Source organism: Podarcis gaigeae, assembly GCF_964106915.1.
Source record: "Podarcis gaigeae genome assembly, chromosome: 7".
NCBI classification, from domain to species: Eukaryota; Metazoa; Chordata; class Lepidosauria; order Squamata; family Lacertidae; genus Podarcis; species Podarcis gaigeae.
Genome location: NC_139683.1, coordinates 41,029,642 through 41,042,512, shown reverse-complemented (window position 1 = coordinate 41,042,512; position 12,871 = coordinate 41,029,642). Strand labels below are relative to the sequence as shown.

Sequence of the window (12,871 nt, the reverse complement as noted above, 5' to 3'; positions counted from 1 at the left end):
CCCATGCCAGCCGAGTACTTTGATGACTGGCTCTTTACGCCCACACTCTCAGACAGTACTTTCCGGGGTTTTTCTTCAGCCGAGGAGAGAACGCCAGAATCTAGCCCGCCCAGGGGATCGTGCTCAGGGGTGGACACAGAACCCTCTTATTGGTGGGACGAGCAACCAGAGGAGGACTGGCGCAGGAAATGGCTGACGGGACCTTGGCCGGCAGCACCAGACGAGGTACCAATGGAAGAGGGAGAAGAGAACACTTTGGGTCAAGAACCCGAATTCGAACACTCATACACCGAACTGCAAGCAGAGGATATGGAGGTACACAACCTGTATCCTGCATCCACCTCCGAAGAGCTGCAGCTCCTACAACCTGCACCCGATGGGCGGGAGGGGGGAAGGGGGGGCTTCGAGGGGGGGATGGATGTCAGGGTTTCAGGGACAGAGAGCGAGGGGGAGGGGTCCCAGGGCGACGAGGAAGAGGACGACGACGACCCGAGGTTGTCAGTGAGTCCGTCAAGTGAATCCGAGGATTCCCAAAAGGGAGCCCCCCTGGTCAGGCCAAGGGGCAGTAGAGAGGGAGGCAGTCAGAAGCAGGGGAACGAAGGGGGAATCCCCAGTGGGGGCTGGAGATCGGGACCGGCCTCTCCGTCGGAACGGAGTGAAGGGGGTGGAGTTGCCAGTGTGTCAGAAAGAGCAGAACAGGGAGCAGAGAGGGGAAGGAGTTCGGAGCAAAACGTCCTGCTGGAAGGGGAGGAGTGTAGTACCGAGAGTAGCGTAACGGTCGAAAGGAAGGTCAGAGGCAACGTACGCGCGCCAAGTTCAAATGTGGAGGCGCGCGGAAATGAGGAGAGCCCTGAGGAGGAGCCTGGTCCCAAAGCACGAAGGAGGGGGGAGCAGGCGGCAGAAGACTCAGCCTCGGGGGAGTCCCGGAGGGAGGGAGCACAGGGGGGCAGGAAGACCCTGCGGAAAAGGAAAGAGAGGAAAAGGTGGAGCAGTACAAGCCTCTTAAGCTGGTACAGGGGCGGGACTGACTCAGAGGGGACTTCTAACATCTAAGGGTAACAGATGCTGAGCCACGGAGCTTGGATGTAACGACAACAATGTTCTTCAATAAAACCTTTTGTATATAACTTGGACTGGATTTTGGTTTCTTGTGAGCTGGGACCTCTCGTGGCTCTGACAACAGTGCAAGAACAATTTCACTGGGAACATATTAAATGACTGAATATTTAATAGATATATGCAATCACAAATAATCAAGATCAACCTTTATTTACCGATTTGTAATGATATCATCCCAAATGTTCATAGGATCCATTTTGGTATCAGGATATCTGTTTGTCCAAATACTAAGAAGTCTCTTAAGTGATGCCTGAGAACCTATATTACCTAAGAACCATTTGTTGGAGGAAAGAATACAAAGTTTAAAAATTACACCTGCAACCTGATAATGCAGCATAAGAAACACGTCAAAATCCTAAATAACTAGCATGGCCAGTTACTGATGTTGAATTGTTTGTATGCATATTTGTTTTATAAACAGGAATTCAGTGGAAGCTGGTTCTGTCAGCTTCCGGAATGTCAAAACAGGTCATGATGTGGCATAGAAGAACAGTAGTTTAAAACAGAAGAGTAGCTTAAATACAGAAATACACTTGCATCAGAACAAAGTGATAAAAAAACCTGTAGTAGTAGCCACTATCAAGAAAAGGTGACATCCAATATCATTATAGCTATTCTGTACATTTTTGTAGGTGCAAAATGAAAGATACATACCTCCAAGTTGGGATAAATTTCCTTCCAGATTTACAAGTCTACTACAACAATGTGAAAGCACTGCATGAAGTTGAAAAAACTTACCTGGCTTGCCTATAAAGTTGACAAAGTCCTGTATTTCTGTTAAAGCCTGAACGGACTGCAGCTTGGTCAGTCGACTCTGGTGCAACAGTGAATCGATATTGGAATAGTTCTGTGGAGTAGACAACATTCCCATTTGAATTCCTGTACAACAATTAGTGTATTTTCCTTTATGCTATGCTTTTCCTTACACATTCTGCAGTTAGCAAGCCCTGATCATCTCAAGACTTTAAACCTGAACCCATTTTATCCCCTTTTAACTCCCAAGGAGGCAGTAGAGAGTGACATAATCCTGCAGTAGCAATGAACTTTTATCAGTTATCTACTGACTTTTCACACCAGATGTATGTGATCCTTACCTGCATGAAAACCTGCATAGCGTTATTGACATAATATTTGGCTCTGTCAAAATCATCCTGTAGAATGTAGAGAAGACTCAACTCTTGGCTGTAATACATTTCTATTAGAGCTTTCTTCTGTTCAGTCTTCATAGCTTCATCAATGAATGTCAGTAAAGACTGGTCATTAGCACCATGAAGGAGAAGCTTCAGTTTGCTGCGAATTATGTATGGCAGATAGGTTTCCTAAAGTGGTGGGAAATTGAAATTAGTTTTATTACATTGAAATAGCATTCATGACCTGATTGCATTATCTTGGATTATATTTCACTTAATTATATTTATATTAAAACTTTAATGTCCTCTGCTGCATTTGGTGCTTTCGTTTAATATTTTAATACATAGTAACAGTGAGATTCTTCCACACAAGACTAATATTAGGCTGAGAGCTCTTCCCACAGGGAAGGACCAAATGACACATTACACAGCAGATCCATGACTGATCTCAAAACCCTTTTTTTTAAAGAAAAGAATGAAAATAAATTGAAACACAGCTGGTACTAGGGTAGCCAGTTTTTCTGGAGCAGCAGCAGGGGGAGGAGAATACTTAACTCCCCTCCCCTGCAGCGCACGAACACACACACACACAAACTTGCATACTCAAACCCCACAAACCCCAGAAGCTGCTGTTAGACCTGTTGTAGGAAAACACAGAGATGTATCACAAATCTCCATTATTGCATGCAGTTTGGCCCTGACATATAAGCAGACAGATGCAATGAACAAGTGCTACGTAGCCAGAATGGAAAATATATAGGTATGTTTGAAAACCTGATAAAATGGATCACTCCATGTTTTATTTAGGTCTGAGGGCTGTCCATTATCAATGTTTACAGTCGAACAGTATTCCAGAGACTTCCATTCTGTCAAGCGGTTGTAACATTCAAGAGATGCAAGCTCCCAAAAATCTTTTTCCGCTTCTGTTGGTTCTTCATCAGGCCAGTCTTGCATAGAGAGTGCCTGTAGAAACAAATGCATGTGTATCTCAGTGATTAGCTAGTCATTTATCTGTACGCAATTATGAATTCATAGCCAATTTGCTCTTCCATAACAGTTTTGATACCTGTGCAAAAACAACAACACCGCGTGACTTAGGAGCAAAGGAAGCTGCCGAATACCAAGCCCAACCATTGGCCCATCTAGATCACAACCACCAATGCTGATTTTAGACAGGCATCTTTTCCAGCTGCACCTAGAGATGCCTTTTGGCATGCAAAGCTTGTGCTGCATGCATGAAAGACAGCCCCTCCCATAAAAGCAGAACTACCAGTCATATAATATTTCTGGATAACTGCCAAAATGGAGATGCTCCTTTAACAAAACTAATTTTTAATACAGCAACACTCCTTTGTTTTTAAGCATATCCAACAATATATAGACTAACAAGTTAACAGACGAAACACTGAAAGCAAACTGTTAACTAATGAAAAAAAGGGATAAGAAGAAGAAGAGAACTCAGGAAACCACCTCAACCAGTTTAAGCAGGGTGGGTGTCGGGCAACAGGGAGGGTGGTAAGCAAAATGCATCCCTGCTTTGTTTCTCTGGCCCAACACCAGGAGAAATCCCTGAAATTGAGTTCTCAGAATGGCTTCATGGGAGGGCTGATAGAATTCCTATCAATGGGATTCCCCCACCACCACACACACACTGCACACCCTGCCCAGCCTTCCAACCTATGTTGGTGTTGCACCAATTACTCTGACCCTCCATTAATCAATACTCTGAGTACACCATAGGGGTACCTTAGAGCAGTGTTTCCCAACCTTGTGCCTCCAGATGTTTTTGGCCTACAACTCCCATCATCCCTAGCTAGCAAGACCAGTGGTCAGGGATGATGGGAGTTGTAGGCCAAAAACATCTGGAGGCACAAGATTGGGAAACACTGCCTTAGAGGTCAGTAAATCAAACTCTCTTCTACCTCTGCTAATGACTATAAAGCTGCATTGAAAAGCTTTCAAAGTCTTAACACATTTATGTGCAATTCATGCCTCTCCTTTTCCTCAGTCATGAAGAAAATTATCCTGGCTAAAGCAGAGAAATGATGATTAGAAGAACCTTTTAAAAATCCATATTCAGCCTGAACAATTACTTATTTTTTCTTCAGACTTGAAAGCAAGTAAGACTTTTCTTCCTACTTGAAAGCAAGACTTCATATGAAAAGCATACCTTATCATATTGCTTCGCTGCTTCAGCATAATCATTTTTTGCTTCTGCTAATAGAGCTTTCTGAGTAATTTCCTTAGTGTCAATCTTCCCACTAAAAATAGCCCGCAGAACATCATAATCTCCAACTGATCGATAAAGCCTAGAAAGCGGGGGGAAAGTCCAGGATACAGCTGAATGCTTATTGCTTAAGTACATGTTATCCTAACTTCCATAAGCAATGGCCCCGAGGTCATTTCACGCATGTATGTGAAATCGTGTAAAATGGGGAGCACCCTGGAGAGCCCTCCTCAACCAAGCCCCTCCATCCCTCTGGCCTTCAGGAGCCTGAGCTGAGTCATCCCAGCTATCATGCACAGTAAAGCTACTGCCCTGCACACATCAGCTGGGCCAGCTACACCGCCCCTCCACGTCCCGTGTGCCGGAGGAATGGGGGGCTCGGTTGAACATTTCTGGGTACCACTTCCAGGTACTTGGCACGTGTGTGCATGGTCGCAAACAAACAAAATGTGCATAATTGGGGCATTGCCTGTATTTTATGTGATTATTTCCCTCCTTCTTTCAGAACCTGTCTTCCCTATCCCTAATTCCCCCAAATACATTAAATTTGATAACCATTGCAATCAATAGGTGGTGCTGACTCCCTTACTTCTGTTCACAGCTGCCTGCATTGTTTTTGCTGCTCTGGTGCCTTTGCGGGTAATCAAGAAGGATAGTTTGTCATCAGCTACTGAAGACATCATTGCACAACAAATGAAGAGAAGTGAAGAGAGTAGGCTAAAAAGTAGCACTGTTAATAGAGCAGCAGGAAAGATTCCATTAAGGGTTTTTTTTAGAAGCTCCAAATGACTTAGAAGTGGTGAAGGTTACACTAGGGTGCTTGGGGAAGGTAGGGGAGTTCCCCCTCGTATATATTTACACATATACACCACACAGAAGCTGGGAGGGGGGTTGCCCCTGAGGGCCACCCAAAACCTCTTGGCAGTTTGTATACACCCCATGGTTTAGCCACCCCAGGGCAGCTCAAATTAATCCAGTGAGCATCAATGTTGAGTAAACATTAGAACCTGGGTTTGTTTTCAGTCCTAGTCCAACAGCATCACTATTGAGAAAATGCTAATACGATAGGTGTTATATAAACAGCTGCAAAAATAGTACTACTTACAGTTTTTTTATAAAGTCAATTAAAAAACATACCATACAGTAACATAACTCTAGAGAGGAAAGAAAAAAACTTACTTGGCAAGTTCAATCCATTTGATCACATTGGGTGAAAGTTCTGTCGTTCCACGCATCCTTTTGGAGGGTGGCTCCTCCTCCTCCTTCTCAGGGGAAAGGTGAATTAATGATTGTTCAAGAAGCAGGATACCCACTGGCTGCTGCAAACTTGCTAAGCAGCTAGTGCTCACACTTGAAGGGCTGAGGTCCAGCAGCTCTCTGTGTTGGTAGCTCATTTCCTATCGCACCAAACCCATAATTAGCTATTGGAATTATTTTGAGGTTAGCTTAATATGTAATGTTTAATAAACCATGTCTCTCTCTCTCTCTCTCTCTCTCTCTCTCTCTCTCACACACACACACACACACACACACACACACATGCCCTCCCATTTAATCCAACAACCCCCTGTTACGTCTAGAACGCTCATAATCAGACACAAGTACAACACTCATAATCAGACACAAGCAAATTGTTTTTATAGTGACTGTTTGAAATGCATCCCTGTTTCATTGGTGTGAGCCACTTTGAGCATGGGTTTTTTTGCGTGTCTCCCAAGACAGATGGATGTTAACAGGTATACAAATAAAATGAATGAATGAATGAATGAAATAGAAAGTGAGTGAATGGAGCCTGGCAGTTCTAGACACCTTTGTCTATAAATAAATTAGCCAACTAGGTAAATTTTATAACGCAGAGAACAAGAATTAAGGCAACTTCACAGACCATTAGAAGAAGGAAGAACTAATACATCCCTGGGTAAATATTGACAAATTTAAGTAAGAATGGTGTCATCTTTAATCAATTTTAGCTTGTGCTCATTTATATCTTCTGTAAAAGTGGTGGAAATTTTCTGTTCTGCTGGTCAAATTTGGCCCACCAGCCTGTTTTGTTCAAGTCATATCAAGTGACACAAATATGTGGGAAGCACTGCAGAAGGGGCTTTGGCAAGTTTCTTTGGAAAGAAAAAAATGTGTCATCTTTCATTGGAGCATTTCTTTTTTTCTGAAGGAAGTAGTTTGTTTTCAAAGCACTTCCCCCACTGCTCTGAATGCAAACTACTTCCTTTGCAGAGGGGGAACTGCTCCTCTGTTTGGGTCATTTTCCTCTGTGCAGAAACTTCAAAGGGGCTCCCTCTAAGCGACCATCAGCCAACTGTCAATTAAGGGAGCCTATTTGAGATGTGTGTCTTTAAAGGTGGTTGCTCCACAGCAGAGCTTTCCAAACTGTACGTTGCGACACGTCAGTGTCTCAGCTGCAGTGTGTAGGAGTGTCGCGCAAACATTCCCCGCGCTTCTCCTGGGGCTGGAAAGGGGTTAGTTTAACCTCTGGTTTGCTAGTAAAACTGAATTACTGTGTCACGAAATGATGCATGTCTAAAAAGTGTGTCACCAACATGAAAGTTTGGAAATCTCTGCTGTACAGGGACTTCCGTTGAACTTTGACATATGTCAATATCATTATGAAGCCAGATAGTTTAGAGGTGAGTGGGTCCACCCACCGGTCAAAGATGCCTCATGGTGGGTGGAGGGAATAAAGATCTGGCCACTGGGCTAAAAAGGTTTCCTCCCAACCTGGTGTATATGCCTAAAAAGACAAAACAGGACAAAATTCAAAATGCAACGTAGAAAGCAATACCTGGATGCAAGCTATGAACGGTGGGAAATACAGTACAGATGTTGTCAGGAAGTGGTTGAAATCCTCAAGCAACTGCTGGACAACATTGTTCTTCTCAGGCAGAGTTTTCATTTTCTTCATTTCCTCCAGAATTCCACTAAACAAACTGCTGAAAAGCTGCTTAGCCAGTATAGGGTCTCTCTGTAATTGACAATGCAAAGAATGAATCCTTGGTACAACTGCACTGGTGCTTCCACAGAGAACCACGTGTCTCTTCTGCAACTGGAGCGCAGACGTTTACAGGAACAGCTTTACATTCGAGTACCTTGCACAAATTTTGAAATGCATTTACTGAAACTGTGTTACCCAAAAAAGAAAAAAAAGGAGTTAAGTAACACGGATAAAAGAGCATACCTGAGCTACGCCCTGCAGAGGGGTAATAAGACTGCTGTATTCAATCTGGATGTCAGGAAGGTCGCCTTGCCTGTACTTCCTGTACAGAGTGACCTGAGCATCATGTTTCATCTTTAGCTGGGTTTTAATTTCCTGCAACAATAGATCACTTCTGAATTAGTTTTGAGGTGAACAGAAAAAAAACAGCTTATATTACAGTAACATTGAGAATGGATTACTACATTGAGCATGTAACACCTTTGCTGAGAGAGCTATATTATTGGCTGCTGATAAGCTACTAAGCCACGGGTTAAGGTTTTGCCAGTTGCATATAAAAGCCGTAACCAACCTGGTACCAGGTTACTTGCAAGATATTCTTGGGCCCTATATACCAGTTTGATCACAGCAGTCATCAGGACAGGCCGTCCTAATGGCGTCTGATTCCCCCAAGGTCCACTCCATTGTACTTAGAGCAGAATCTTTAAGTGCTGCAGCACTTGCCTTGTGGAATTCCCTCCCTGGGTATATTAGACAGACACTGACTATGCTACATTTTTCAATGCCTGTTGAATACTTCTGTATTTAGACAAGACTTTCCAGATGATTAACCCAAGCCATGAATACAGATCACTGATATGAACTGTAGAATGGTATTTTTATACAGCTTTACTGTATTACTGATGTTTTAAATGGCGCTGATATTTTCTATATGTAAAGTAATTAATAAATTTCCAAAATAAATAGATAAATAAATATACATCTCCTTTTTGTGGATCCCGCAAAGGGAGAGCTGACCACTCAAGAATGTTGATACAGAAAATGCATGGCCTCAAGTTTAAGTCACATATTCCAGTTACAGATAGGTAGCCGTGTTGGTCTGCCATAGTCAAAACAAAACAAAATTCCTTCCAGTAGCACCTTAAAGACCAACTAAGTTAGTTCTTGGTATGAGCTTTCGTGTGCATGCACACTTCTTCAGATACACACAGTGTGTATCTGAAGAAGTGTGCATGCACACAAAAGCTCATACCAAGAACTAACTTAGTTGGTCTTTAAGGTGCTACTGGAAGGAATATTTTTTTTGTTTTCACATATTCCAATTCTTCCCAAAAGTTCAATTCTAAGGTTTAGGCTTCAAGCTGAACTACATTAAGTAAACAAGAAGAGCAGAATTCAGGGAATGCATATGCTTCAGAGTGGGTAAGACATGAAATGGGGTGTGTGTGAGTGTTCCTCTTTACTTAGGAAATGTATTAGGCTAATTTGAGTGGTCCTGAGTTACTGGAGCAAGTGGGGCACACATGCCCCATGCAAGGATAGCTTCCTCCACAAGTCAGCCAACTTCTGTCCTCAGAAAAACCTTGATAGGCAGGCTTCCTGATCAGCTTTGGAAAAGGAAGCAACAAAACAGAAAGATCATAACACAATCTCCTTGGGGGGGGGGAACCCCAACACCTCACATTTCTTTGAGAGAGAAAAAGAATGGAGCTTTGATACTCCAGTCCCATCTCTGTAGTGCCTCACACTGTCAAGAGCCCAGCTAGATACTTCACCGCTTCTTAGGAAGGAGAGGAATCATGTGCCTTGGTGGTCTCTCAACCCCACTGCTTATGGGGCACTTGAACAATCCGCTTCCTAGGCATGCGGGCACTCTGTTCCTAAAGCGGTACTTCAGTAGAAGCACTCTAGAACAGTTTAAGTCTCTGTTTATTATTTATACTATAGGAAACAAACCTTTTCTTTTTTCTGTTCAACAACACCCTTCCTTGCATAAATCAAACTAAGCTTTTCTTTGTCTTTTAAGAACCGTCGCCTCAGTCTCAGAATCTCTGCCCGTTCATCTATACCTAAGCAACAGAGAAGGAAAATTCTTTTTAAACTTATACATAAAGCTACTTTTTAATAACTTGCATACAACACTTTCCTAAATAAACAATGGGGTGGGAAAGTCTCACCCATAATATCATATAAGACCTGTAAAGGGATTTTGATGACATATGAACCCTTTGATTTAAGAACTTTCCTAATGTAAGGGCTTAAACTCTTGAAACCAATTTCTTCTGGTTGCTTGAGCAAAACTCCTGTGTGATATTATGTATTTTGCTTTGCCATAGATAATAAAGAAGGCTTCTTTTAACTAAGGATGTAAGGGAGAAATCTGCATTGACAGCCGTGGTACCTTGAGCTTTGCTATCCACCTCATCACCGGGCAAACCCAGCCTTTTCTCTCCAAAATTAGGACCTATAGGTTTGAAGGCGGTTCTGTGTGATTTGTCAGCTCGTTTGTTAATGAACAACATCGAAGATGACAGGGATTCAGAAGATGAAGGAAATCTGTATTCTGAAAAAGTGTCAACGCTGTTTCCTATCAGCCAGTTGAAAGAGCTTCTCCCACCTGAAATAAGAAGAAAGCATTAATAATTACATCTCTTTCCATTTAATATAATGTGTTGCCCTTCTCCCCGCCACTACTATTCTTTTACTTGCCTAAGTTACAACCAGAAATAGATGTTAAAGAAACAGAATATCAGGGGAAGGTTCAGTATGAAAACTGAAATACTTAATATTTTTAGTATATGAGGCCAAAGATTTTACACACACACAGACACACAAATAAATAAATAAGTAAGTAAGTAAGTAAGTAAGTAAGTATATGCAAGTACAGTGGTACCTTGGTTCCCAAATGGCTTAGCTGATGAACAAATTGGCTCACGAATGCTGCAAACCCAGAAATAATTGTTGCGTTTGCGAATGTTTTTCAGAAGCCCAACGTCCGTTTCGGCTGTCAGCATTGTTTCTGGGGCCAATCAGCCAATCAGAAGCCGCACCTTGGTTTTTGAACGTTTTGGAAGTCAAAAAGACTTCCAGAATGGATTGAGTTCGAGAACCAAGGTAGAAACCTCCATACACACAAGTTTTTGAATGGATGGAAGCATGAATTCCATACACAAACCCTTTTAAGTTTTTCATTAAATACTACTGCTTCAGGAAAACTTACTGGCATTTTGTGTGGGAGTAAATTCATACTGTTGCTGTGTAGCCCTTATCTGGCCACCCAGAGATCCTTCCTGTGAGCGATACCTGTTGGCATTCTGGGAAGCTTGAGACTCCACAAACAAAGGTGTAAGAACAGTACTTCGGTACTGCCAACTTGAGTCAATAGCAAAATCCTAGAAAGTAAAAAACAACAACAACCCAGTGCTGAGACCATCTTTGCCCATTGAAGTCACTGAATTTGATTCAGCTGAAATGGACAATGGAATAAATGTGCCTATGATAGGTTTACATGTGAAACTATTAGACAAAATCTTAATGTACTTCTTTGTTTTAATATTTTGCTGTAAGTTGCCCAGAGTGGCTGGGGAAACCCAGCCGGATCGGAGGGGTATAAAATTTTGCCCCATTAGGCATTTATTTTTAAATTGGTGCCATTTCCTAACCCAAATTCCATTTCCCCCTCTGATTTCTATCCATTTCATTTTATAAAAATATCCCCCTTTCCCAATGTAATCATTAATAATAATGTATGAAACTGACCAATGTAAATGACAGCCAAATAGCTGTTCAATGGATTTTACTGGCTCTGGACTAAAGGGTGATGGATCCTGAAGACTACCCCATAATTCTATATAAAAATACATAAGAAGACCCTGCTGGATCAGGCCAATGGCCCATCTATTCCAACATCCTGCTTTCCCAGCAGCCAACCAAATGTCATGGGGAAGCCATAAAAAAAAATATAAAATAAGGATATATAAATAAATTCACCTGGAATTTGCATTCCGAAAGCGGATACTCAAACATTTTTCTGGAGTAATCTGGGCTCTTGCTGGTCATCTCAAGCAGAAAATTCGTAGCCAAGCTCAAATACTGAGTTTCAATTTTAACAGAGTATAAAGAGCTTAACAAAGTCAACATTCGATCAAGGGTATTGGCTGGTAGCCTAGTTTCATCACTCCAAAAGTTCCTGACAATTATTCTGTAAAAGGAAATACAGAGCATAGTACAACAATGGGAAGCTCAATCATGTTTTATTTATTAAGCCATTATTACCTTAAATGGCTCAGGGTTACATGAACCTACCCAGACCCTGAAATCATCCTATGAGGTCCGGGGGTTGCAACACGAGAATGGGCCTTTTTTGCAGTGGCTCCCCACTTGTGGAATGCAGGGAAGTTTGGCTGGTGCCATCATTAGGCACCAGGCAAAACCGTTCCTCTTCAACCAATGCCCTTTTAAATGTGTTGTGGGGGGAGGATTATTCGTTTGTTGTTCTTATTTTTATTATGTATTCTGTGGTTTTTATACTGTAATTTTATGCTGTGAAGCACCTTGAGATCTATGAATGAAGGGTGGTATACATATTTAATAAAACAAAACAAATATTGCAAAGCCATCTTCCCACCCCTATTTTTTACCAGTAGATTACCATTTCAAGATCCAATTCCTTATTTCTTACTTTATCAAGGCAAAATCAGGAAAACGAGGACTCGAACCTAGTGGTAAATTCCTTTGTTGTATCCAGCTAAACTGTTCTGCCAATGCAATGACTTTTGGCTGTGCAATGGAACTTCCCTGCCCTCTCCTCCCCCTGTACAACCCCTAAATCTGTTCCAGGGGTTCCCCAAACCCCCCAGAGCTGATGTAGAGGTCATGCATTAGGCACAGTGGGGAAGTTCCATTGTTCAGTTAAAAGTCCTTACAGTAGTGGATACTGTTTAGTTGGAGTGTGACAGCACACTCCACTCATTGACAAAATGAATACATTATCCTCTCAGTTTGTTTTCATGTGATAGTGAGAGGCAAGTTGGTACTGCCCAAAGGAAGACAGGAAAAGAAATGAGATTCAGCAGGGGGAGAGACTTAAAAGCAAACACAACCACCTTTACCTCATTTCTTTCCTTCCAAGCCGTCAAACCCAGACACCCAACACACTCAAGTTATAATTCTGATTTCTGAAATTAAATAGTTTTTAAGGCTTTGATTTTCCGTTAAATACACACATACGGAATAGTATTACTCACTGCAGTCCAGAATTTTCATCAACCAGTCCTTGTAACAGAACTTCTTTCGCTAGTTTAAACACTTCTGAAGAGTCCTCATCTGCTTGGCTTTCAGGATCCCTGAGGAAAGAGCAGGGAAAAACAGTTCAACTCTTCTACTGCCTTCTCACTAACACAAAAGGTTAGTGGAAAATCTGCAATACTTCACAGTATTCCATGATGG

General features: G+C 42.1%; 1 protein-coding gene across 1 annotated transcript in view; it reads right to left on the bottom strand.

Moving 5' to 3' along the window:
- Positions 1–12,871, bottom strand: part of PRKDC (protein kinase, DNA-activated, catalytic subunit) — a 91,270-nt gene that overhangs the window by 27,370 nt on the left and 51,029 nt on the right. Inside the window, exons 56-68 of the mRNA XM_083747488.1 lie at positions 12,670–12,768; positions 11,414–11,624; positions 10,644–10,815; positions 9,825–10,040; positions 9,380–9,492; positions 7,667–7,798; positions 7,274–7,453; positions 5,656–5,873; positions 4,420–4,558; positions 3,024–3,212; positions 2,214–2,438; positions 1,858–1,966; positions 1,275–1,386 (exon numbers count right to left, since the gene is read on the bottom strand). Coding sequence (XP_083603614.1) covers positions 1,275–1,386; positions 1,858–1,966; positions 2,214–2,438; positions 3,024–3,212; positions 4,420–4,558; positions 5,656–5,873; positions 7,274–7,453; positions 7,667–7,798; positions 9,380–9,492; positions 9,825–10,040; positions 10,644–10,815; positions 11,414–11,624; positions 12,670–12,768 — 2,115 coding nt within the window. The remainder of the gene's footprint in view (positions 1–1,274; positions 1,387–1,857; positions 1,967–2,213; positions 2,439–3,023; positions 3,213–4,419; positions 4,559–5,655; positions 5,874–7,273; positions 7,454–7,666; positions 7,799–9,379; positions 9,493–9,824; positions 10,041–10,643; positions 10,816–11,413; positions 11,625–12,669; positions 12,769–12,871) is intronic.